General features: G+C 37.4%; 2 protein-coding genes across 7 annotated transcripts in view; one reads left to right on the top strand and one right to left on the bottom strand.

The window, feature by feature from the left end:
- MACROD2 (mono-ADP ribosylhydrolase 2) overlaps nt 1-27,807 on the top strand; it is a 2,492,337-nt gene that overhangs the window by 384,060 nt on the left and 2,080,470 nt on the right. The window lies entirely within an intron of this gene.
- On the bottom strand, nt 1,541-15,484 carry FLRT3 (fibronectin leucine rich transmembrane protein 3). Of its 4 annotated transcripts, XM_049869819.1 has the most exons (4): nt 15,229-15,484; nt 6,647-6,843; nt 6,099-6,281; nt 1,541-5,084 (listed from the first exon to the last, which is right to left on the bottom strand). In XM_049869819.1, the coding sequence occupies exon 4, from the start codon at nt 5,030-5,032 to the stop codon at nt 3,083-3,085; it is 1,950 nt and encodes a 649-aa protein (XP_049725776.1). In that variant the 5' UTR covers nt 5,033-5,084; nt 6,099-6,281; nt 6,647-6,843; nt 15,229-15,484; the 3' UTR covers nt 1,541-3,082. The 4 variants fall into 4 exon arrangements, with proteins under 4 accessions (XP_049725776.1, XP_049725777.1, XP_049725774.1 ...); XM_049869820.1 differs by lacking the exon at nt 6,099-6,281; XM_049869817.1 differs by having other exon boundaries at nt 6,099-6,843.

Below are 27,807 nucleotides of genomic sequence, written 5' to 3' on the forward strand. Positions count from 1 at the left end.
TGACTTGTGTCATGATATTCTATTAAGAGGATATGTACAGTATATGTATATATGTGTATATATACACATACATATAACCCATTAACCGTAACCCATTGCTGTTGAGCCAATTCCAATTCTCAGCGACCCTATAGGACAGAGTAGAACTGCTCCATAGGGTTTCCAAGGTTGGTCAGAATCAACTCGATGGCATTGGGTTAATTTTGAGTATCTTTACAGAAGCAGACTGCCACATTTTTCTTTTGTGACTAGTGGATTTGAACTGCTGACCTTCTGGTTAGCAGCCAACTGGTGTAGTGGTTAAGCACTCTGCTGCTAACCAAAACGTTGGCAGTTCTAATCCACCAGCCATTCCTTGGAAACCCTATGGGGGTGTTCTACACTGCCCTATAGGAGGGCTACTATGAGTTGGAATTGACTTGAAAGCAATGGGTTTGATTTGCTTTTGGTATGTAATACACATGCACATACATATGTACGCACATATATGGGTATATATATGTACATATACACATACACATATGTGTGTGTGTGTGTATATATTCCCCCAACAAAACATTTGGATTTCAGAGCAAGCCTAGGTAAAGAATAAACTTTTACTCTGTCTGTGTTTGGTGCTTTTGTGTATTTGCTAGTAGAAAGCATGTTTTAGATTTGTTCCAGGTAAAGATAATCAAAAAGAATGTATTAGAACAAACCTAAATGTTTTGTGCTTATGAAAGGTATACTAATTGGAAAATAGTCCATATAATCTCTTGGTTTGTGGCATTTTATAAGCTCACTGTGTCATAGGGACTTTGTGGAATCATCCAGCCCTTTCTCTGACTTCTGGCAGAACTATCGCTGAACTATTCAAAGCTTCCAGAAGCAAAGTGAAAAACTTCCTTGAGAAAACATCACCTATATTTAATAGTAATCATGCTCGTCGTTGTTTGTAGTGACCAACAGTGCTCCATAAAAGGAAGTCAAAAAGAGAAAGTATCGGTAAACAATTTGAAGATGGCAAATAAATAATGAGTGAGGTTTCATAGTTGTGGATAACACTTTGTCAGTAGAGTAGTAGAAGCAGTGGCATTGAAGAAACCTCTGGGAAGACATGGCTAACATATTTTGTAGAATATTGTACAGTTTTCATGCGCATCATCTCATATAATCCTCACAACAGCCCTGTGAGGTGGGTAGTATTGATCTCCCCACTTTACAGATAAGGAAACTGAGCTAAGGGGGTAAGAGATTTGTTTTAAGTGCATGCCTAGTAAGTAGTGGATCTAAGCTTTCAGGTCCTCTGAGGACAGCTCACGTTACCCAAAAGCTATTTTAAAAATGTTAGTTTTTCAAAGACCACTTACAAAGCGTTGGTCAGGAAAATGGCAGCAGTGCACACATGGGGAAAAGTCATGAAACCAATTCTGAAGTTTTCTGTCTATAGAGTAAATAAGTAAAATATGAGTACTTCACAGAAATATTAGGAAAATAAATTTATGCATGAAACACTGAACTCTTTGAAGTAAAATGATACACAAGCTCAAGATATTGCTATTTTTTATTTGTAGCCAACTTTTATTTTTATGCCTAGAAAAATACATGGGGTGCTTAGGACTAATGTGCTGGGAAGTTTGCTACTTTGATGATAGTAACATAATCCCGAAAAAGCAAGCACGATTATTCTGTACTTTTTTTTTAAGTTTTATTCAGCCATAAGACCATAATTTTTCATATTTAAGGAAGTATGAAAAATTTGTCAAGTTTTAAAAGCTGAATACATGTAGCATTGGATCAAGGCACATACAAGACTGGCCAAAGGGCGTACAATGCACTTTGGTTTTTTGTTGAAAAAATAATAATCATGGCAACAGAAAAGTGATGTGGTTTTTAAACAAGTAATAGCTCACAATTCGGTTGGAAGCTAGAAAGAAATGTTACATTTCAAGTCCATTATGTAATATCTGGAAATCTGTGACAGTAATGGGCAGTATTCTTGATCATTGTGAAATTAAATTGAGGATTTATGTACAGTGTGAAGACATTTCACATATACCAAAATCTAAACTTGATTTCTAGAATTTATTTCTCTCACCTATTTGAAGTATGACTTTCTCTGGATTGTTGAAGGGACTTGCTTATGGCTATGCTACCTTTTTAATATGTATAATTTTTATTTTTGACGTTCTTTGTGATAACGACATCATACACACTAACAATTATGTGTTTAGGATTCATTTTTCAAAAATCAGGATGGTATAAGTAAAACCAAAATGCAGTTGTGGTACTTGTGTTCATTACACTATGCAAGTCTAAGTTTTTATATTTTTTAAGTATACATTTTTCCCTCGAACTTGGAAGCTCACTTACGTTATTGTTTTTGTGAAGTCCTTTACTCTCAAAGCTTTGTTAACAATGGCTCTAACAACAGACTTCACACTCCTTTTATGCAGCTGATGGATTCAGTTCAGGAGTTATGCTTACTTTCTTCAGGATATTTAATTTGCTTATAGCAAAAATGGATATGCAGCCCATTTGATATTGCCCATTACTTCACATAGTTTGATTTATTGAATACCACTGGGATAATACAGATTTAATAATTGGAACATTATTTTGTAACTATTTTGAAATTTAATTTTTTCACTCAGCCGTTTTGTTGTTTGTTTTTACATTTTATTAATACCAAAGTAAAAAATGGCCTGTGCTTATACTACAAGGGTCGCAAGTGAACGCAGTCCTGATTGTTCAACACAGCAAGAAAATTCACTTTCACAGTCAACAAGTCATTTTACTCAGCAGAACACAAAAGTAAATGGTTTATAACTTCAATATTTGCAAGGAAAATACAGTACAAATTACTAAAAAATACTAAAATATAGAATTGTGTTCAGGCATCTCTACTACATCAATCGTAGCAATAACCTGAAATATGAAACTTTTAATAAAAAGTTCTTAAATATAAATTATATGGCAAATGTACAGTACATTGCTTTTTTCAGTCTCTTTTACCAGTGTTTTGCAGTAGAACAGGGATCCTACCATCACCTCCCTCAGGTTTATAAAAACTAAAAGACAGTCTGCTGTGAGTCCTTCAGCATCATGAGTGCGAGTGATCTGAGTCTGGAATACCACTGTCTCTGTAGCTTCGGTTACTACTGCTCTCACTGTGATTGTTTTTGTACAGATTCATCCCATTAGGAGGAAATATGGTGTGTATTACAAACTCCTCCTTTGAGATTGGTTCATTGCTTATTGGTAACATCTGAAAAGAAGTCTCCCTGATTTCCAGGATAGAGTTGTCTTTCTTAGTGCCAGCTTCCGCATAGTCGTCCTTTCTCCTCCTCCCTTTGCTGTATGCACAGTTCCTTGAGAAAAGTGAGCCATTTCTATGAACATACCAGCACACTAAAGCAAGAAGGGAAATGGTCACCAGGGCCACAGCCCCACCGATGATGGCAGCCAAAGATAAATTGGGGTTTTTGTAAGGTTCTTTCTCTTGCTCTCGATTGAGGGTGGTCGTAGGGTTGTACATTCTAAGGGGTGCAGTTTCAGTCTCAATACAAACAGGAGTTTCATCAAATAGGTAGAGGTTACTGGTTTCCATGGGAACCATGCATACTCGATAGGGTGAATCGGGCTCCAGGGCTGTGATGAAGTATTCACTGCGATCCCCTGTTACTATTGTTTCTGTTATAGATCCAAATGCTGGGCTATGGCCCAGTTTGAGCCAGCTGAGTCTTAAAGCAGTCATGGGTAGGGCAAGTTTCCAAGAGATATGAATTGTCTCAGAGGTGACAGATTTCACAGTAATTATAACTGTTTTTCTTGCTGGGCTCCCTGTGGTTCGCTGATCCTTAGTGAGCTTGGGGTTCTTAATGTCCGGCTGTTTGGTCACTGGTGCTGGCCATTGGCCTTGAGCAGGATACCCTGTGTTAGGTATTACAGTGGTTATCTGAATGGTACTTACAACCCCACTGTCCTTACAATCAAACAGCTCCGCATTAAGATCCTTGATAGCCATCCCTCGGACTTTTTCTGGAGCTTGGCACATGAGGCCACGCACGTTGACCTTCACAGGTAGTGATTGTAACCAGTCACGTACCCATTTCATCTTGCACCCACAATACCAGGGATTGTTGCGAAGAATTAGTTGGGTTATGTTGTCCAAATCATCAAAGATACCCTGAGGTAAATTACTTAGGTTATTATTGGACATATCAAGTCGATACAGCTGCCTTAGATAAGAAAAAGCATTTGGGGGAACCCGATTGATGTGATTATCTTGAAGATAAAGCTTCCTCAGGTTTGTACCTGGAAGGTTTACTGGTGCAGCAGTCAAGGAATTTCGCACTAGTGACAATTCTGTTAAGTTGACTAGGTTGAAGAAAACTTTGTCACCTAAGCCATGGTTGTTCAAAAGGTTTCCATCTAAAACCAAGCGTTTTAGGCTGGTAAGACCTTGAAGAGATGGTGATGAAATAGTGGATATACGATTATCATCCAAGCGTAGCTCTTCTATAGTCCTGGGCAAACCCCAGGGGATTGTGCTAAGGTGGTTACGGGACAGGAAAAGCAGTCGGAGATAGTTGCTGTCTCGAAATGCCCCCTCTTCAATGCTAACAGCTGAGACAGAATTATCATCTAAATGTAATTCTTCCAGATATGGAATTTTTGAAAGTGAATCATAAGTGATAGTCCTTATGTTATTTTCTTGCAAGTGTAATTCTTTTACATACTTTGGGAGGTTGGTAGGAAATTCATCTAAGCTGTTGTGGTATAGGTATATTCTTTCTACTTTTTGCAAGTTTTTCAAATCTGAGGGAATCCCGGCATTATTTATTTGGTTGTTCTGAAGGTAGAGAGTTGTAGCATCCTCTGGTATTCCAGTTGGGATGGATGTCAGAAATCGATCATTACAGTAAATGAAACCTGCGTCACAGCGACATACAGATGGACAGGATTTAGCCACGACCGATAGAGGTGCCACCTGAAGGAATAGCCCAATTTTAGTCCCCATGAGGAAGATGCTCCAGGCTGGGCTGATCATGGTCAGCAGTGTTGAGTTCTTTACACAAAGCAGCTTCTGTTACTTCAGAGCCCTAAAATGGAAGGAATAGAAAAAGACAGAAAATTATCGGGCTAGCATACTGAAAATAGTGTTTAAAACAGCCATGGAAACTAAAAGCATCTATAATCACTTTTAAATATTTTATAATTTCTTTTTATTTTTGGTTACTACTAGCTAACAATGAACACCATCATATGATCTCATTGCTTCAAATGTTTCCTTCTGGTATATAAATTAAGAAGTATCACATTCCGAACCCATTTAATTTTGAAATATTTAAAATAATTAAAGTTTTGTTGAATATTCTAAAGTATTTTCATTACATCTTATACCAATTTTTTAACCAATCACTGACCAAGCTGATCAAATTTGTAATTTTTTCTTAACACTCACAATGAATTGACACTTATAGGAATATGAGGTTATATTTAAAGGTAATAATTTTACTGTTCCCAGAAACCCCATTTTTACGTCTACCTTTTGTTAGGCAAAAGACAATACAGATATAGAAATATATAATAAAAATCTATTCTCTTACTAGTTATTCAGGAATAATGGCATACTGTTTGAGATTCTGGATTCCAGTAAAGCCAACCATTTGTGTTATTAATTTTATTTCTTTTTCTTTGATTATTAACATTAAACAGCTTTAAAAGGGATTTCTAAAGAGAAAATTAGAAGGAATCTTCTTTCATCTACTTTAGGGAAATAATTGCATAGCTAATACATCCAGCTAATGTAAGTAGAAAATCCCATTTTATATTAAAATATTTCTTCTTTGCCTGTTTTTCTACATGCTCCTACTGTATGGTTCAAGGGCTTTATTCACATGCTTCATTATATTCCATTTCCTAATATATTTTCACAAGGATTTTTTATTCTTCAAGTTCTAAGCTAGAACATGATTCAGCTTTCCCCATGGCTGGAGAATTATAGACTTATACTGCTCTATTGTTTATTGTATAATCTTTTCTGCACTTTTAGGTATTAATTAGCCTTTATAATTTCAGGCATGGAAATAAAATACTTTAATATATTTTCCTACCTTATTGATGTGAGTAAATTTTGCGTGGGTGAAAGTCCAATGCTCATGTGTTATTTTCCTGGTCAGGGTCTGGGACTTATATATTCTTGTTTAGTCCTTGGAAATGTTCTTCACTGCTTTTCAAGTAATCTTATGCCGCACACACCTCCAGATCAGGCTCATTGTTGTCAATGAACATTCCAGCTGTAGTTCAGCATGGTGGGCAAGCTCATTAAAGTGGGGGCCAGAAACAATTCAGCTTCCTGTTACTAGGTAGGACACATGGTTTCCTATTTTTTTTTTTTCTTTCTGATAAGGTTTCTGGGTGAAGGTTCCTTTTGTGTAGCTTAATTCCCTTAGTGGAAATTGCCCTCTTTGAAATTCTTATTGGCTCTTCTGTGCAATATGGTCAGAGATAGTAACTTCAGATCCTCATGAAGAAAGCCATTCATGATGCTAAGGCCTGTATCGTATTAAGTGTTTCAGGCAGTTACCCCCCACCTTTATTCCCCTCCAGGATTATCCAAGTAAAAACTTTGTACAGTAGCTACATTCTGAGGTATGATTACCTGCTGTGCAACAGCTATTTCCAGCTTTTGCTTCTTGCTGTTTTCTCAGAATTTCTAGCGTAGTCACGTTATGCAAGACCAGGTATTCTTTTTTAAGAGGTAAAAAAAACTTAATTCAGATATTCTTCATGAAAAAAGGAAGCATACTAGATTTCCTTTGTATTTCTCTTCCTTAAAATACACAGTTTGAGCATCTCCTGTGAAAGCAAAAGTTTTTAATGAACTATTAATAATAAACTTTAATATATTATAGAAATTTCCTAGCAACTTAATTTCAATTCTTTCTTTAAGGAACACATCTTTTATCATAGTAGTTAGTTGAAAGGAATAGGTTGACCTCTTTGTTTTTATGCTTCCCATCTTATTATATAAACACAGTAGGAGCCAAAGTTGGGATTGTCACCAAACAGATATTTTGTATTATTTACTGAGTGTCAGGACCACTTTGTATTAAACACTGAAACATAGCTTCATTCAAGAGGCAGTAAACCCCTTCCACAGCTTTCAAAGGCAAGCCAGTCTTTAAAAGTTTACTTTAAATCTTAGGGATAAAATGATAAAATGTATAAAAAGAAAAAAAAAGTACATATTAAAGAGGCAAGCAAATACATGACAAAATTTTTGACTGAAATGCCACGGTAACTCCTTAGACATTTCTCATTGTGGCTTTACAAAGTTATATAATCTACAATTTAACAAGTTGAAAAGAGTTTGCTTTGGAAGCATTTCTTTTGGTTTGCTTCTGCCCTGTCTGATCCTGCCAGCTGGCTACCATTTTCCCAATTGCAGAAGATGGGCACCATCGCCTTCTTCCTTACAGACACTTCTGAGGACTAGTCGGCCAAAAGGTGGCATAGACGTCCAAGTCATCATTAGTTTTTCAGGAGAGTGCTATTTTAACTTCCTTCTAGCAAACTGAACTCGAATATTCTGTATTTGGAATAGAAAGGACGTTATTTCAATCCACCTCCTTGTAATGTAAAGCATATCAAAACCTGACAGGGCATTTCCCTGTAGGTTCAGACAGGACACTCCAATTTCTAATAGTGTATTTTTCATTTCTGGAAGAAGACTTAATGCTGTAACTAAAGAGACCAGTGATTTTAATGATGGCTGCTTTGGCCGTTATCTAAGACACATGAAGACTTTTTGGGGAGTTGGGAGAGGTGGGTAGGATCAGCATCTGTTATGCAAGGCCACCCACTCAGGTGCTTTCTCCACACAGGAAACATTTAGGTATCAGGAAATATTTGATCCTGAAATTAAGGACTAAAGTAGTAGCAATTTGCTTCTCCCCCAGTAATTACCTAGCATCCAACAAGGATAGCATCTGTTCCAGAATTCAAACACTTTACTGAAAGTGTATGTTAAACAAGGCCAAAATTTGTGTTTCAGCTTCTCTCTGAAAATTCAATTTCTTTGAGATTGCCACTAGATTCCAATGCTGATATAGACTTAGGTTAAACTCCATTAACAGAAGGAAACGTAAAAAAAAAAAAAAAAGATACATTTATGATTCTGTCAACTTGAAACAAAAATAGCAGTTAGCAGAGGAATAAAGCAGTCTCTAGTGAATAGTGCAAAGTACCCACAGAGGAAAGTTTAAATGATATATTGTTCAATGTGAGGTTTTATTGCGATGCCTATAGGGCTTCCTTCATTATTGTTGAATTTCGATGGTGAATTTTCTTGAACACTTTTCCTTCTCAGTCTGTGAAGCTGGAAAACCAAGCTGTTGAAATTATTATTACAAAGTTACTATTTAAAGTATCGGCTGTAAATATTTTCTAAGTTTGATAATTATTAAACGTATAAAATAATTTGGTTAAGTTTAGAAAACAATTACTTTTAAGAAATTGCCTTAGAAACTAATTTAAAACTGTTGTGAAATTAACAACTGAGAACCTACTTAAAATGTTACTGATAGTGGAGCGTATCTCATATTCCGGGAATGCCCCTGAGGCAGGACACACTCTAAAGCTGGGATGATGAATCTGCCGAATTGGGATTTAAAATTGTTGATTATTCCTCCAGTCAGATCAGGCTAAATGCGGGCCAGGTGACGATCATGATGATAACCAGAGAGAAAATATAACTACCTTTTTAGCTTGTATCTGTACGATAAATATTTCACCAAATTTGGCTCTATGAATATATATTGCTTTTCACATTTTTAACCCAGAGAAAGAAAAAAGTCCAAATTGGTGAGAAAAAGAAAGATTAATTTGTTTATTTTTCCTGTTTTATGTTTGTGAAACTCCCTCCTCTGCTGTTTGCCACGCAAACTCACATTTACCGTGGATGCAACAGTGGCAGTGATGTGCGCTTAACAGGAAGCCTTGAAGCTCAGGAAGTTCTTGGAAAATGTCATTCTCTTCTCCCCAAATTGCATCCAAATAAAAGGCAAGAAGATAAAAGCGGGTTTCTTTGGCTAGAAGGATACTGTTTCAGGAATGAGGGTTTAGTTTATAGCTCCCCTCACGTGCCCCTACCCACTTTATTAAGCTCACAACAGTTCAATTCATGTTTGATTGTGTTTTATATCTTCTTCCCTTTTATAGTTGAAACTATAGTGCAAAACAATTTTTTGGCATATGAAAGGCTGTACTGATCTATCCAGGGAAAATAAGCAATCCGGCCCCCATTATTAGACTCCCCCCTCTCTGAGCTGGCCCTATATATTTACGAATGTAGAGACATTGTATGTGAGTGTGAACGATGAAAAGAGAAATGACCCCCACTGGCATGGACACTGTGGCCAGGTTTTCACAACATCAAATTCAGAGCCTTTCTGTCTGCATAAGCTTAAAAGACGCCATTACTTCTGAACAGAAAAGAATCCATCTTCTTTTAGAAAAATACTGTTAATTGGGTGACTTGGGGGGACAACAGAAATGGAGCCCTGGTTATTTAATGGCATGTTTAAAAAAAATTTTATGAGAATAATTACTTAAGTATATAACATTTAAAACTCTAGCAAAAAGATGAAGAACATAATTACCTCACAGCTGAATCAAAATTTTAATAGGGAACTTTCATTTCCTTTTTTAAATATATATATATATATATTTTTTGCATTTATGATGTAATCATCAAGTCTATGATAAGCCTTCAATTTATTTCCATAGTTTACCTAAGGAACTATGTAAAAGATAAGGATGCTATCATTGTGAGATATTTTAGGAAAGCTAATAGAATTTAAGAAATTATATCTGAATAGAAAACTGATATTAAAAATGTAAGAACATGAGGCTATCTACATATTTATATGATTCCTTATCTGTTACTACAAGAATTTGGAGGTGGGAATGTCTGAGATGAGAAGGTATTTCTTATGTTTTGGTAATATCACTTAGATGAAGATGAAGTTAAATGATGGTAGCACCAAATTCCTAAATCCTTTACTACCTATGATTTAAATTGATTTTTATTTGACTTGTTTGGTCATCACTCTTTTTTTTTTTTTAAATTTTAAATTGAATATACGATTTTGAAATTTTTAGTTTATTTTCAGTGATTCGCCTCACAAAATTATTTCTTAATGCTAGGAGCTGTTTAAAATGTTAAATCTGAAAGTAGAATAGCATGTAGAATTTTTTTTAACAATTTTTAATGTGCTTTAAGTGAAAGTTTAGAAATCGAGTCAGTCTCTCACACAAAAACTCATATACACCTTGCTACACACTCCCAATTACTCTCCCCCTAATGAGACAGCCTGCTGTCTCCCTCCACTCTCTTTTTGTGTCCATTTCTCCAGCTTCTAACCCCCTCCACCCTCTCATCTCCCCTCCAGTAGCATGTAGAATTTTTAATCCAAGATAATGAAATTATTATTCGAAGGAAAATCTTGGGGCTGAAAAAGCAGATGCTTAATCACTTTTATCCAAGTTTGTGAATATTTCTAGGTGAATTGGAACTTCTGCAATCCTAATATAAAGTATCAGGAAAGTAATCTATTTATGAAGGCTTAAATCGCTGCCAGAAAATGCAACACAATGATCTACCTGTGAATGCAAAGTCTTTGCGAGAACAAATGATATTCCAAATAAACTACATATATGGTTAAAGTGAAGAACTGGAGTGCATCAGGTTAGTTGATAGTGACAGCAAAATGCTTTCTAAGCAGCCCGTGTGGTAGTTAAATTTTCCACGATCATCAGATTTCGGGAAAGTTCCAATTCTTTTGTTTAACGCCAGGCAAGCAGAGGAACCTCTAACTCTCCTCTTGAGAGCCGTGAAGTCTGAAGGGTTTGCTGAGAGGCAGAGAAGCAAGTGTACCTTTTCATACTTGCTTGTATCTAGACTATTTTCTAGCCTGAGGAATGTTTTGTTTCATTTATGGAAAATAGGGAATAAAGGTTCCAAAGCAAAGAACTTTTACTTTCTCTGTTTATGTTACTGGTTCTTTGCCCCAATAGGTTTGTGATAAATGAATCTAATTCTGCTTCATTTATTCTGGCTTGTAAAGTTAAATCGAGCATCCTTAGAACAAAAAGGCAAACTGGGATGTTATCTTTCACCGTGGTGAATGTTGTTTTCTTTCATGACATTAAAGCCAGACTTGTAAAACTGAACAAGATATTAACTTGAGGGACGGCAGAGTTGAGAGGTAGAGAGAGCTGGGGTAGGGGGTGGGGGGGTGGTGCTTTAAGTTTGTGCTGACATTTGAGTAATTGCAATTAAAACGATGTTTACTTTTATTAAATCACATTTCCCCCTTGCAAACCTGAAATTCCTTCCCCCCCCCCTTTTTTTTTTTACTGTTTGAGTCCACTTTGGTTGGTGTGATTTAAGTTTCCATATAGTAGCTCAAGTCTCCTGTGTGCCAAGCACTGTGCTGGTTGGCGAGAACATCTTACAGTCATAAAACACACTGACTTTTCATGTCAGAATGAGGGTATTATTGATTTAAACCAGATGAAGAACAAAAACAACACATAAACTGATCAATCCACAGTTCAGTGGCACATTTTAAAAATGGTGTTTAACCAAATGTGGTCTGTGGGATTTCTTTTCAAAGTTGCCAAGGTTACTAGTGCCAGGTTAAAAAAAAAAAAGTGAAAGAATAAAGAACAAAAGCTGTCATTGTCTCATCAAGTTAGAGTAATTTCTCTCCTCTTATTTAAGCCCACTAATACCTGGAGAGAGATTTTAACACATTCCTGATGCTTGGTTTTGAGGCCAGGAAAGAGAGAATGCATATGCCAAAAAATGAAACTTAGCTACTGCTTAAATTATATTCCATTCTTTTCTACTTAAAACTGACTTTCTCTGAGAGTTTTTGACAATAGGCAAGTCACAACCCTGGGAACTGCTCTTATATACAGCATAAACTGGCTTTCAAAACGAATATTTTTCGGCATGATGTTTAAATTTAGTGACGTCGATCTGTATTTTGAAAATGAAAAATGATTTCTGAAGTGTACGTACCTATTTCGGTTCTCAAGAGGAAAAACTTTTTTTTTTTGCAGGTATTTAAAACCACTCTCTGTGAGAAATTGGTTTGTTGACTTATGGTAAATTTTTGAAATGGTGGAATGTTGGAAGGAGCTGAGAAATGAGAAACAGCCTTTTTCATGCTTAGGAGAGAAAATTCAGTTTTGAGGATTAATATTGTCGAGAGATTTACTGTGGAGTGTTTGCCCACTGGGGGGTGGTACACTCTACCAGAACACTGCTTTCAGGAGCCCCAAGTCAGAGGTGGGCTGCTGCCGGCCACTTTTTCTTTGCTTTAATTACAACAAAGCCTCCCGTTGAGAAGAACAGTGAAGGCCTCTGGGGCAAAAGGGGGGAGAGAGGGGGTGAGGGGAGATGGAGGGAAAAACTTGCAGCCTTTGAAAACCTTACCAACTCTTATTCCCCTGGTTGACTTTATTTATGGTGGTCATTTGACTTAAAAAAAAAATAATAATAATGCTTTTTTAACTAAATCGGTTTGAATAAAATAATATTTTAGGGTTTTTATTCCGAAGTTTTAAGTTAGCTCTGGATCTGGCGATTCATCACATTCTTTGTTATGTTGCCCACCCACCGTAAAAAAGGGGAGAAAAGTGGGGATCAACTGAAGCGGCAGCTCCAAACCACAGCATTAAATGGCCAGATTTAAATATTTAATGTTCAGATACAAATACTGACATATAAGAAATAGAAAGCAAGAAAGAAGAAACAGTTGTATAATATTAAGACAAGTTCTCTGCTATTGATCTTTGTAGAGTTTAAAATTGTTCAAAATAATCTAGCAAGAGGAGGAAGCTTCAGGGTACATGGCCAAGAGAAGCACAGAGGTATCTCTCCACTGTGCACTTGCAGGGTAAAGCTGATAATTGTATTTTTCATCTGGGGAGACCGAGTGTTCATTAAGAGTCTTATGTCCCTAGGCAGGAGATGCTGAGTGTAATTGGAGTTTCTATTTGATTGGGCAATATAGTCTAGAGAAGAAACTGGGATGAAGATAATTAATAGCTTGCTAACAAAGTCTGACAGCGACAAGATTTCAACCGAATTTATTTCACACCGCTTCATTTAGCTCTGAAAAAGTTTTGATAGAATTGGAGGCTCCTTAATTAACACCTGAAAGCAAAAGAAACATACCTTCTCTTTTGCTGTCACATTCAGTTATGACAAACGTTCTTACTGTGTTTTTTTTTTTTCTTTGTAAAAACTTTATTTGCTGCCCAATTATGTCTTTCACAAGTGTTTATGTTTAGGAAGTGTTTAATTGGGCATTTTGAGCCTAACCATAATTGATTTTTTAAAAAGGGAGTGTGTGAGAGAAATGCAAACCTCAGTTAATAACTGATAGGTAGTAATCCAGGAACATAATATTACTAGATTCATTGTGTTTATTCATTCACTGATATCTTTGCTGATTCTTGGACTTAAATATGTTTTGGCAGTGTTCTATTTATTTAAAAAAAAAATCTGTAGTTTTCCTAGTTAAATAAATGCAGTCACATTTTTTTTAACCCTGTTTTTTGTTTCAGATCAGTAAATATATGTTTGTGTCACTATGAGTCGGAATCGACTCCAGGGCAAAGGGTTGGTTTTGAGGTTTGTGTACATATGTGTGTGCATATATGCACACACATACATTTGCAAACTAATTGGCATACCTCTAATTTAATCTCCTAGAGATTAAAACCTGGCAGATTATTATTGATATTGTTAGCAGTAATATTAATATTATTGTGGTACTTTTACAGGATTAATTTCTTTATTCATTTCAAAAGAGATGAGTAGCAGTCATCTGTCACTTTGGGGCGGGCATAAGTGATTCTCCCTGAAAACAGATAAATTCATTCATTATGTTTACGCTGGTCAGGGTGAGCTTATGCAGTTTGGGGCAATCGAGAGGCATTGCTACAGCTGAAGCACTTTTCCGGTGGCTTTATTCATGGTTTTGCCCTACTAATAGCGTACATGGGCATTTTAAAATAGATTTATTAAGAAAATTTAAAATAGCTACTTCTTAAAACAATCAGAAAATATAGTTCCATAATTGACTGTATCAAGCTTTTTTTTTTTTAGTTCTAAGAAAATAAATTAAAAACCAACCTCACAGATCTTGAGAAAATACTGGCCTATTGCACTCTTTTTGCCAACCATTTTGTCTCAGACCTGATTCACTGGGAAAACATTTTTGAGAAGATAACATTTAACTACTTTTTGAAAGCTCTGTAGTATAAATGGATTTCTTCCCACATAAGAATGTTCCTATTATAAACTGCAAGTGAACGGATACTTTGCATATCCCACTTGATGAGGGCTCTCCTCATATATTTATTTATTTTCCCTTTGGCCCGAAATCACTACATACATCAGGCATAGCTTCCAGGCTGAGCTTTGTTAGTTTTCCTGAGTAGACTTTGCCAATTACCATGCTCGTCACATACTACACTTGCCCAAGCAATGGATTTTGGCGTGTTTTTTTTACTGGAGAGGGAACATGGTTTGGAAGAGTTTCCCCTTCCTCTGGGTTAAATTCCCAAATTGAGATTTGCAAGCCCGAAATGTTTGAAGCAGCTCAGGCAGGATAGCAGTGCAAGCTTTAAAATCTAGGTGTAGCTGTTAATCCTTTACAGAGGCAGGCACGTCGCCCGGAGTAGCTTGGCTAGCTGTGAGCAAGATGTGTGCTTCTCATGTACTGCGCACTCATGGGCTGAGGGGTTATAGATTTTCTTTCACAGTTGTAAAAACAGCCGTTGGTGATCATACCACACATACACTACATGCCAAGTTAGCAAGACCTTTCGCTTTCCTATCTGTGAACCATCTGCCTGGTATTCTCTAAAATTTAACATTCTAATTTTTTTTTTTTTTTTTACATAAGGCTTTTGGTAGCTACTTGAGAGAAAAATAGCCATTTATTATACTTTTTTTAAAAAAAAGGCTTTAAGAAACTCGTGTTTGGATATATAGTCAAATTTTTCCTTGCTCGCTTGCACGCACACACATTGCTTGTACTGGTGATAGAGCAAACATTCATAACTGGATGCCTCACAGTACCAAGTCATTCCTTTCTAGAAAAGTAACCAAGCAAACTTTCTGGGACGATCAAAAGGAAAAACATGGAAAACACTTACCAGGAAGACGAGAAAAAGCAATCCTATATACACTGCTGCTATAGCTGTAATTCCACTGACTGTGAACTGGAATAACAGCCCTCCCCGCTCTCCCAAGCTCCGCATCCAGTCCACACAAAGCCGACAGCAGCTGCAGGCTGAGCTTACCCTGCTTCGTATGGATCACTCCTACACTGAGGAGTGCCAGCGAGAAAGCATTCCAGTTTACTGCACACAGCCCACCTCCAAGTCTGAAGTTAAAGCTTCACCTCGCAGTGGTTGAAGACGGGGGTGATGTCATAGATGGGCAGGACTTAGCCAAGCTCTTGTTCAGTGAGGTAACTGGATAATCAAACGGATGAGCTTTGCAAACGCTAGAGGGGGTGAGAGAAGTCAAAATGAGGCACTCAGCCTGCGAAAGCTAGGATTCCATTTGGTTTGTAGGCAGCCCTTTGGAATCTCAACATTGTCTAAAGTTTACTATAACAAGGTAGGGGTAGCATGCTTATAAAAAAAAATACAAGGATGTTGGAAAGACATTTATAAGATTAGAATAGAAAAACACAGGCTTCTTTTATTTTTAAGCCATCTGTATTGAAGTTAACCAAAATCAGATTATTTTCATTATTGAGTAGTTACAATGGTGTTACATTTGTGGAAGATGAAGGGCAGTAATCCCACTGTGACTATGTATTTGACAAATGAGTATAAATCAGGTTCAAATAAATAGCTGATTCAGTTAGGAGAAGGGGGAAGAAAATGCTGTAAGATAAAAATTTGAAGGAAACAGCCACTTCTGCAGATAATGAATAACTTACGGTTCTATATGTGTTTTAGGAAATGAAAGTATGTTCATATTCTTCCACTATTTTATGCATCTTTCTTACAACCTAGTGGACACTAGATGATCCATATTTAAGGATGTCCCCCCAGAAAGTGTTGTTAGGTGCTGTCGAGTCGGTTCTCACTCATAGCCACCCTGTGTACGGCAGAATGAAACACTGCCTGGTCCTGTGCCATCCTCACAGTTGTTGCTGTGTTTGAGCCCATTGTTGCAGCCACTGTGTCAGTCCATCTCATTGAGGGTCTTCCTCTTTTTCACTGACCGTCTACTTTACCAAGCATAGTGTTCTCCAGGGACTGGTTCTTCCTGGTCAGTATGTGAGATGAATTCTCGCCAACCTTGCTTCTAACAAGCATTCTGGCTGTACTTCTTCCGAGACAGATTTGTTTGTTCTTCTGGCAGTCCATGGTATATTCAATATTCTTCACCAACGCCACAATTCAAATACATCAATTCTTCTTTGGCCTTCCTTATTCATTGCCCAGCTTTCACATACTTATGAGGCGATTGAAAACACCATGGAATGAGTTAGGTGCACCCAGTCCTGAAAGTGACATCTTTGCTTTTTACCACTTTAAAGAGGTCTTTTGCAGCAGATTTGCCCAATGTAATGCACCGAGTGATTTCTTGACTGCTGCTTCCAAGGGCATTGATTATGAATCCAGGTAAAGTGAAATCCTTGGCAACTTCAATAGAATATTTCTCTTTTTGATATGTTGTGGCTGCTCTCAACCCGGGTTAAGATAAAAATATCCTAAGAAGAGAATCTTTTCAGGAGTGGTTTCGCTTAGATTAAAATTATTTTAATTTAGGTATATTAATAAACTCAGGACAATTGTGAGACATGAAGATTATAAATTGCTGTGTCTAATTTAACAGAATTGTGGGCTTTTATTTTCAATTATGTTTTTCATAGACTGTGGTTTCAGCTATTTGGTCAACAATTTCTTTGGACCCTTATATTTTCTACTAAGGAAATGTTGCTGGAAAGAACCAGAGAAAATATTTTGCTTTAATATTTACCTGGAGGACAATTTCCTTAAGCTAGTTTAATTATTAGAGGTTCAAAACTTTCCCCTTTGGCCTATTTTAAAGTTTCTCTCAATGTTTGTTCCTGAAGGAGGCCAGCTAATTGTCTTTCCCAGCAGTATTTGATTATGGCCTCCTCATTAACTTCATTTAGTTTGTTTATATGCTTTTTTGATAACAGTTTGACCTTCTGAGCTCCTCCCCAAGAATGGGCTATATCAAAGTAAAAGGTGAACCCTTGATAAGAGGTGTATTGACCCCTATTGTTCTACGGTTGCACTTTTCAGCCCTCAAAGGACAGACCCATTAAATTCAGGAGTTTGAGAATTTGAATGTCTATTGAAAAGCCAGTTTCTTAGAAATGTTCGGTAGCACAAGTTAAGCTGAGATGCAACTGCTAAATTTTATGGAGAGAAGGAAGGTGGGGATAACAAATAATCTCTCAGGAAAGCATGGATTCTTTTCTGTTACTGCAAAACAAACACATGGATTAAACTATTTTATGAAATGATTCTAGAAGCCATTTTCAGATGGGAGTTGGTTATATTTGAAAAGGAAATTTTGCCTGGCTACATTCCTGTGGGTTTATATCCATATTTAATCAGTTTTTGTCTCCATTCAGGCAGGCCTTAAACTGAAAGATAAATGGGTAATTTTGGTCTTAGGCACCTAAAAAAAAATGTACTGGCTTGGGAGTTAGAAGTTTTGAGGTTTCCATTTCCCAGGCTGCCGTTCGTTACGTAACTTCATATTACCTGCTCTGGGCTTTGGTTTCATCACAAGGCAAATAAAGGCAGCAGAAATTTATTGAATGCTAATTATGTGTTGTTGCTTGCTTGCTTTTTTTTTTTTCCTTTTAAGCTGAAGATTAAAATTTAGAAGAAGGTAAGAAATTGCGGAAAATGTGGTCTATACTAGAGGTACTAACCTTGAAAGCAAACTCCTAAGAGAACCGCCCCCCGTCCTCCCACCCTGTCCACAAATTATACTCTTTTCTGTCTCCATTTTTTTCACTTCCTGCTCGCTGCCTGAAATTCTGCCAGTTGGAGGGGAATTTATAATAATATGTGCCCCTTTTGAAAACACAGCCACCTCTGGAAAGGTTAAGAATTACCATGAATTACTTCAGACTGCTTTCCTCTTTTGTTACCTAAGGGAGATTAGCTACTATAAAGGAATGGTTGTTCTGGTTGGAGGGAAAAGGAGGCAGGTGGTTTCAACATGAAGGGAAGGGCTAGATTCTCACAGCAGGGAGGACTCTGCTCAGAATTGGGAACCAATGTCATCTAAAGTTCAAGAGTGTGGGCTTCAGAGTCAGGCAGACCTGAGCTCCATCTTGCCTTTACCACATGACTATAGACAAACAACTTCATCTCCCTGAGGTTAGTAACTCACTCAGTATCTGACTCATAGGAAGTGCCCCATGAATGGTAGCTGCCAAGATTAAGACGGTGACATTGAGGACCTAGAAATAAAGGGCATTAAGATGTGGAGGAAGAGTGCACAGACAGGTGGCAGAGAGCCAATGACAAACTTTTGTCACTTATCAAAATTTCCATTTGAAGTAGTGCTCCATGGCTAAGAAATGATGGGGGAGGGGAGTATAAAGGGTAAAGATTTTTGTGTTCTTTTTAAATTTTTTTTTTTTCTGTTGTTCTCATGCGTATCATGACCTCATGTTCCCAGGAGTTGGAATTTATTGAGTTCTAGTAGACATACTGGGTTAAAAAGGGATTTGATGTACTTCTGTGTTGTGTTTTGTTTTGTGGGTTAGCCTGTGAATCTAACATTGTACATGAGAAAATGCATTTCAGATTGCAATCAACTTACTTGAGAATTAACTGCAACACCATATTCCATTTTTAAGACTCTAAGACTGTCTAAACTTGTATTTTTTCTGTTTTGATCAGAGGATATGAGATGTTCTGTGGTGGACAACAGGGGTTTCCCAGACTCTGCCATTTACGTGTGTGTCCAAACAAGGCAAAAACAAACAAACAAAAAACCCAATGCTTTCTTAGTATAACCATCTTGCAGCAGAGAGTGACTATAATACATAATTATTGCACAGAATAATTTAATCCAGGACTTCTAACATGTCTAGATTTAAACTATCTTAATCACACATTCATGCATATATTCATTCATTTATTGTACACAAATTCATTGAATGCTTTTTAAAAGAAGCTAGTAGGACGAGACGATCCCCAAACCAACTCCAAGTGCAATGTTCTGAGGTTTAATCCTAGAATGTATTAAAGTTCTTTTAAGTTTTAGAAGGACACATTTTTGATGATTTTTCTTCCCCTCACCATTCTTCATGTGAATAATGTCTTTAAAGTTGTATGAAAAAATAAAATAAAATAAAACAAACAAACAAACAAACAAAAATCTCAGCCTATCTGGTATATGGAAACCCTGGTGGCGTAGTGGTTAGGTGCTACGGCTGCTAACCAAAGTTTGAATCCACCAGGTACTCCTTGAAAACTCTATGGGGCAGTTCTACTCTGTCCTATAGGGTCGCTATGAGTCGGAATCGAGTCGACGGCACTGGGTTTGGTTTTTTTTGGTTTATCTGGTATATTAAATGTCTTGGGATATTATCCATTAAGAATTTTTTGGTTGCAAGTCATTGAAAGCCCAAGCCTTACTGCCTAAATAAGAAATGGAATTTATTGACTCATGTAACTGAAAAATACAAATGTGTGGTATGGCTTCAGGTGAAGCTTGATCCAGTGGCTTAAAACATTTCAACAAGAAAAAAGTTTCTCTCTGACTCTTTGTTCTGCCTTTCTCAGTGCTGGCAGCCTCCTCAGGCTATATACTCAACCCTTGGCAGCTCCAGGATTTCCCCTTGGGCAGTAGCAGTTCCACACCTCACACCCTCAAACCACAGTGTTCAAGGGAAGAGAGGTCTCCTCCAGGAGCTTCTGCACAAGCCCTGGGATACACTCTTTCTCATTTGTTTAAACTCGAAGATGTGCTCATTTATGAACTATTATAGGGAGATGGGATATGCTGGAGAGCTTATGTCCTACTGTAGGAGCTGTGGATCGGAGCTATGGGTAGGGCCAACCTCACTCACATACATAGTTGAGAATGGAGGAGGAAGGATGCCTCAAAGGAAAATTGGGTGCTGTTAGCTCATTTTCAGAGAATTTGGGATAATAAAATTTAGGCACGTTTTATAAATTTTTAAACTTGAAGCTGCTCTTTTCATTTCTCTCTTTGTTTTCCTTTTAAGCCAGAGTTTCTATATAAATTGCCAAAGCATGTTTGAAAGATTTTCTATTTGCAGACCCTCTCAAGTCTAGCCCAGTTTTTTTTTTTTTTTTTCCTGTCAACAGGCACTGATGCATGTCCGGGCACATCGGTACTACATCTTAACATGAGCCAATGGGATGTTAATAAAATATACAGAGAATGCACATTCAGCTCTCTGTGATCCTGTGAAGTCAGGCCAGATGCCTAATGCACCAGTTAGGAGCTGTATCACATCTTTCTGAACAATTCCAAAGGGTATTGGAGAAATAATTAGATTTTAGCAGGTCACAGATGCATTAGAATACTAAAAGGTTTTAAAAAGGCTGTTCAACTCTTCTTCTGTCCTGACATTTGCCTTTTATTAGTCAACACTTAAAATATACCTAAAAACAATCATACATCTCTTTTAAGTGTATTTTCAAAACAGACTGCAGTGGAATGGGAGCTGTCATTACAGGCCTTGAAACCGAAATCAAAGCAGAATCAGAGTGGTTATTTCCCTGCCTGCCTGCCTGCCCACCTACCCTCTGGCCCACCCTCCTTTTCCCCAACCCAAGTTAGACCTCAGGAATTAGAAGAAAGGTGATTAGAAAAAAAAGAAAACTGAGAAACAGCACCTGCATAGCTTCCCAGGAAAGAAAGGAGGAATCATGGTTCAGAACAGGTCCGTGTCCAGCCGGAAGTGATGGGGGTGAGGCAGCTGGCTGGTGCTGAACAGGAAGCCTGCTGACCTCTACTCTGTTCCCTCTGCAGGGCCTCGCTGTATGGTGGTGCAGACGGTGCACTGTGCCACTCCAGCTAATGCAGCCTTTTTTCAACCAGTCTCCACCCCTGAATATCTTGTCATCTGTCCCTCTTTGTTCTAAAACCAAAACCCAAACCCAGTGCTGTCGAGTCAATTCCAACACATAGCGACCCTATAGGACAGAGTAGAGCTGCCCCATAGAGTTTCCAAGGAGCGCCTGGCAGATTCAAACTGCCGACCCTTTGGTTAGTAGCCGTAGCACTTAACCACTGCGCCACCAGGGTTTCCCTTTGTTTTAAGATGGGGGAAAAAAAAGAGAGAGTGAGACAGAGACTTTTAAAATGGACCTTGTAAAAAGCAAAGACTTGGAATAAGCGGAATGAATCTTTCCTCTGATGCTTGCTGTGTGGCCCTGCGAAAAGAACTCTATCTCTTTGAGCTTCAGTTCCCTCATTTGTTGAAACGAGGCTATGCGATCCACCTTGTTTAGTTGTTACGGGCTAAAATTAACTGGGGTCTGTAGATTTTCGTTACTAAATCTGAGAAAACACATAGCAAGACAGCTAAAACCTGTGGACAGTTGCTTTTTATCTTCATAGTGACAAGTGGGGCCAGGATCAGTTCAGAAGAAACAAAGCACTACAGTTAGATTGAGCTGTGTGTTTTAACACTTTATCTTCAGGAGTGAAACAATTTAAGAAATGCTCCTGCTTACTGTCCTGGATACTCAGACCTTGAGATATCAGTATCTAAAGCTTGTTCTGAGGCTTAATTATAAATCAAAGGACAAAGTCCTTACCCTTGGCAATGGTTACTATAAAACATAGCTTTGGAAGAATGGCTACCAGTTAATAAGAGCAGATCAATATTTGTCTGATTATTGAGGCATGTATTTACTAGATATAATACATGTGGATTGCCCTGAAGCCATGTGATTGTCTTTATGTACCTAGCTACTGCCCTTGATCCCTGCAGAAATTGTCATCTCTTACAATCCATTTTATTGTTTCACTGTTCCCAGGGTGTTGGTGCTAATTTTAGGTATACAAATAGACTTTTCAAGAAGAAGACTTCCTGAAATTGTCAGATTCCCCCCCCTCACCCCCGCCCCCAGGCCCGGAATCTGACTCTATATTTCTCCTTGTGTTTGAAATTATCTCTTTTAGGGATTGCTATTTCCCTGTAGTTCTAATTACTTAGGTACTTAAAGGTGTTTATTGTTGAAAGAAACATGTTTAAAGTCTAATCAAACATTGATTTCTATTATACCTTTTCATAAATGACTCTGGAAACTGCCTGTCAGTGTCCTGGTCGAAGGGAAGCAAATTTACCACAATTCTTTTCCCCTGAAACTCATATGAGTTGATTATTCACAAGATTCTCAAAGGATAAAATATTATCAATTGATTAGATTTGGACTGAGTAAATGTTTTACAGTGCCGTCTATGCCAAATAAAAATAAGTTAAAAATGAAGTCATGTTTACCATCAGAAAATTTCCTTGTTGTTGTTGTTAGGTGTCACTAAGTCGGATCCAACTTATAGCGACCCTGTGTACAACAGAACGACACACTTCCCAGTCCCATGCCATCCTCAGAATTGTTGCTGTCTTTGAGATCCTTGTTGCAGCCACTGTGTCAGTCCATCTTGTGGAAGGTCTTCCTCTTTTTCAGTGACCCTCTACTTTACCAAGCATGATGTTCTTCTCCAGGGATTGATCCCTCCTGATAATATGTCCAAAGTAAGTAAGACGAAGTCTCTCCATCCTCACTTCTAAGGAGCATTCTGTCTGTACTTCTTCCAAGACAGGTTTGTTCATTCTTCTGGCAGTCCATGGTATATTCAATATTCTTTGCCAACACCATGATTCAAAGGCATCAATTCTTCTTCCATCTTCCTTATTCATTGTCCTGGTTTCACATGCATATAAGTTTTTTTTTTTTTTTTTGCATATAAAGCAATTGAAAATACCATGGCATGTGTCAGGCAGACTATAGTCCTCAAAGTGACGTCTTTGCTTTTTACCACTTTAAACAGGCCTTTTGCAACAGATTTGCCCAGTGTAATACATCCTTTGATTTTGCGACTGCTGCTTCTGTGGGTGTTAATTGTGGATCCAAGTAAAATGAAATCCTTGGCAACTTTTCTCCATTTGGCATGATGTTGCTTATTGCCCCAGTTGTGAGGATTTCTGTTTACCTTATGTTGAGATGTAATCCATACTGAAGGCTATAATCTTTGATCTTCATCAGTGAGTGCTTCAAGTGCTCTTTGCTTTCAGAAAATGAGGTTGTGTCATCTGCATATCACAGGTTGTTAGTGAAACTTCCTCCAACCCTGATGCCACATTCTTTTTCATATAGTCCAGCTTCTTGGATTATTTGCTCAACCTACAAATTGAATAAATATGGTGAAAACATACAACCCTAATGCACACCTTTCCTGATTTTAAACCACACAGTGCTCCCTCATTCTGTTTGAACAATTGCCTCTTGGTCTATGTATCGGTTCTCCATGAGCACGACTAAGTGTTCTGGAATTCCCATTCTTTGCAAAGTTATCCATAATTTGCTGTGATCCACACAGTCGAATGCCTTTGCATAGTCAATAAAACACAGGTAAACACCTGTCTGGTATTCTCTGCTTTCAGCCAAGATCCAACTGACGTTGACAATGATATCCCTCATCCCATGTCCTCTTCTAAATCCAGCTTAAATTTCTGGCAGTTACCTGTTGATGTACTGCTGAACTGTTTTTTAAATTTCTTCAGCAAAATTAAACTTGTGTGTGATATTAATGATATTGTTCGATAATCTCCGCATTCTGTTGGATCACCTTTCTCTGGAATGGGCATCAATATGGACCTCTTCCAGTTGGTTTGCGCAGAATAGTGAGGGCTTCCAGCGTTGCATCCATTTGTTGAAACATCTCAATTGGTATTCTGTTATCCCAGGAGCCTTGTTTTTCGACGGTGCCTCCAGTGCAGCTTGCACTTCTTCCTTCAGTACCATCGATTCTTGATCATATGCTGCCTCCTAAAATGGTTGAACATTGACTGGTTCTTTTTGGTACAGTGGCTCTGTGTATTCCTCCCACCTTCTTTTGATGATTCCTGCATCATTCAATTTTTTGCCCATAGAATCCTTTCATATTGCAAATCGAGGCTTGAATTTTTTCTCCAGTTCTTTCAGTTTGAAATATACTGAGTACATTCATCCCATTTGGTTTTGTAGCTTCATGTCTTTGCACATTTGGTTGTAATACTTTATTTTGTCTTTTTGAGCTGCCCTTTGAAATCTTCTGTTCAGCTTTTTACTTCATCATTTCTTCCATCCATACTGTAGATTCTCTATGTTCAAGGGCAAGTTTCAGACTATCTTCTGACATCCATTTTGTCTTTTCTTTTTTTCCTGTCTTTTTAGTGACTTTTTGCTTTCTTCATGTCTGATGTCCTTGATGTCATCTCTCAACTCAACTAGTCTTCAGTCACTAGTTTTCAATGTGTCAAATCAATCTTGAGAATTGATATATTCAAGGTTGTTCTTTGGCGCTCATGAGCTTGCTTTATTTTTCTTCAGCTTCAGCTTGAACTTGCGTATTAGCAATTAGTTGTCTGTTCTGCAGTTGGCCCCTGCCCTTTTTCTGACTGATAATATTGATCTTTTCCATCATCTCTTTCCACAGGTATAGTTAATTTGATTCCTGTGCATCCCATCCAGCAAGGCTCACATGTATAGTTGCTGTTTATGTTGTTGAAGAAAGGTATTTACAGTGAAGAAGTCACTGGTCTTGCAAAATTCTATCATGTGATCTCTGGTATCATTTCTGTCACCAAGGCCGTATTTTCCAACTACAGATCCTTCTTCTTTGTTTTCAACTTTTGCATTCCAATCACCAGTAATTATAGATGCATTGATTATGTGGTTGATCAATTTCAGACTGCAGAATTTGGTAAAAATCTTTCATTTCTTCATCTTTGGCATTAGTGTTTGGTGCGCAAATATGAATAATAGTTATATCAACTGGTCTTTGCAGGCATATTACCCTTTCACTGACAGCATTGCTTTTCAGGATAGATTTTGAAATGTTCTTTTTGACAATGAATTCGGCACCATTCCTTTTCAATTTGTCATTCCCAGCATAGTAGACCATACGACTGTCTAATTCAAAACGGCCAGTACTAGTCCATTTCAGCTCACTAATGCCTAGGATATCTGTCTTTATGCATTCCATTTCATTTTGATGACTTCCAGTTTTCCTCGATTCATACTTCTTATGAATCAATGTTCTGATTATCAATGAATGTTTTCAACTGTTTCTTCTCATTTTGATTCGTGCCATGTCAGCAAATGAAGTTCCTGAAAGCTTTGCTCCATGCACATCATTAAGGTTGACTCTGACAAATAACCCTTCACCAGTTGTATTTTGAGTGCCTTCCAACCTGAGGGGCTTATCTTCCAGCACTGTATCAGACAATGTTCTGCTGCTATCCATAAGGTTTTCACTGGCCATTATTTTAAGAAGAAGATCGCCAGGTCTTTTTTCCTAGCCTGTCTTAGTCTAGAAGCTCCACTGAAACCTGTCTACCATGGGTGACCCTGCTGGTATTTGAAATACTGGTGGCATAACTTCCAGTGTCACAACAGTCAAGCCACCACACGAGGACAAACTGACAGAAGAGCCGTGGGAAATGTAAATGTAAATGTCAATCTACTTAAATTTTCTGAGCATGATTCATGACAAATTTGTTATATATTGATTAGACTATGTCTGTATTTTCCTGTCCTTTACTTCCTTCTTCCTCTAAGTGATTAACCTTAGGTTTGAGAAAATGTAAAACTATTTTCTAATTCTTTCATTAGTGAAGTTTTTAATTCTTTTTGTCTGACATTTAATATGTATCGGGGCTACAAATTCACAAATGCTTTACTAGGTTTCATATGTGTGTGTAAAAATTAAGATCTAGACTTGACAAGTTTTATTAAAAGTGTATACTTATTGCCAACATGTGTTTATACTTTAATGAGATTTTATTTTTGCTGATAAGTTGCTATAAATTATGGAAGTAGAATTGAAAAGTAAAGGAAAAAATGTCACTTTTAAAAGTTAATAGTTTTCTACTGAGAGAAAGCTGAGAAGCTTTTTGGTAGTTATTTGATTCTAATGTTTACATAGAAACAACATGAAACTATTTGAGTGGCTTCTCTTTGCAGTTCCTCTTTGTTTTCTTCAGTGGTCCAGGGAAAAGACTTGTCACTCTGAAGTACCCACATGTAATTCTGTCTTCTGCTTCATCCCTGAGGCAAGTCAGAAATAAGCTTATCAGACCATACCTTATTGACAAAGAACAAAGCTTGTTGACGGACTAAAGAGGAGGGAAGGGCAAGTAAAATATCAATGACAGAGATTTTATGCTCAAAACCCTTAGGATTGACAGTGATTTTTAAATAATTATGCTTTTTTGAAAGTGGGGTTTGTGTCTTTAAAATATGTGCTTGACTTTTGCTGTATCTAGAATTATAAGGGCAGTAAAATATTGGTAAACAGTTTTATTCGTATTTTATTCACTATAATTAAATAAAATCACCACTATAATTATTTTTATTGTTCTTGTCATTGTTGTTATTATCTGTCCCTTACAAGCAAATTATTCTATCTTATATTTGGAAGAAGTTAGAGAAAATTACGTGTGTCACGTGAGTTTTCAGTATAGAGCTCTCTAGCAGAAGTTAGACATATATTTCTGATTAAAAAGTAGAAGTAGCTTTCTTATGGGAAGCAGAAATAAATTATTATAAGCATTAAGTAATTATACAAATTTAAAAGAAATTTTCAAATGTATTTACATCCCGTCTTCTTGACCATTTTTTTTCCAAGGGTGGTTTTCTATAAGGGTAACAGACGTCTTTTGTAGGAGACGCATAGTTCTAAGAGAACTAGATGCTATGCGGGTTTAGAACAGTTACAGTTTTTTTTAATGTACTTTATTCAACTCACTAGCATCTCTTTGTTTTGTTTAGGTTGATTTTGCTTCCACTTGCATCTCTGAATTAGTTGGTTAGATGGAATAAGTGGAGGTGCTGTTCATCTATGTAATCTCTTGTTTTGAGAGCGCTCAGTGGATACTCATAATGAAAGTGGTGAAAAAACACAAGGTAGAACAGGCATTCTAAGAAAGGCCCTCAGATTTGATGTCTAGTTTGCCCTGTGTTTTCCCTTGGTCACTTTTCCAACAAATGTGTGTTCAGTGGTAGAGTATGCTCCATATGTCTGGTCGTTTTCACTCATTTTCTGCTCCCCAAAGACTTTATAGCCAACCTTCCAAAGCTGTTCTTATCCACTCACAAGTAGATTATAGATGGCCCAAACATCACATAACAGCTGGATATAAACTCCTGAACAATCCCCAAGAAAATACAAAGAAATCTGTTCTTAGTCTGTCAGTGAGAAAAGGTCAGCAACAATTTGACCAGCGCACGTTCAGCTACAAAACTAAATCTGTAACCAGACTGATAGCAGCCAAGGAGGGTAAATTTTTACAGAGACGTTAAGGAGAGGATCAGAACTGCTGTGCTAGCAACAGCATGTTAAATTGAAGGGAAAAGAAACCCATTAGGTAGATTCCAGACTCTTTACCATTTACCATGGTGATAAGTGCAAGCAAGGAAGACAGGACATTCCCTTGGAACATTCACAAAGCTGTCTAGGAACCTCATTCA

This window comes from Elephas maximus, chromosome 25 (assembly GCF_024166365.1).
Source record: "Elephas maximus indicus isolate mEleMax1 chromosome 25, mEleMax1 primary haplotype, whole genome shotgun sequence".
NCBI lineage: Eukaryota > Metazoa > Chordata > Mammalia > Proboscidea > Elephantidae > Elephas > Elephas maximus.

Bases quoted from the DNA above. Each gene is read 5' to 3' on its own strand.
- FLRT3 (XM_049869820.1), bottom strand. From the start codon at position 5,032: ATGATCAGCCCAGCCTGGAGCATCTTCCTCATGGGGACTAAAATTGGG.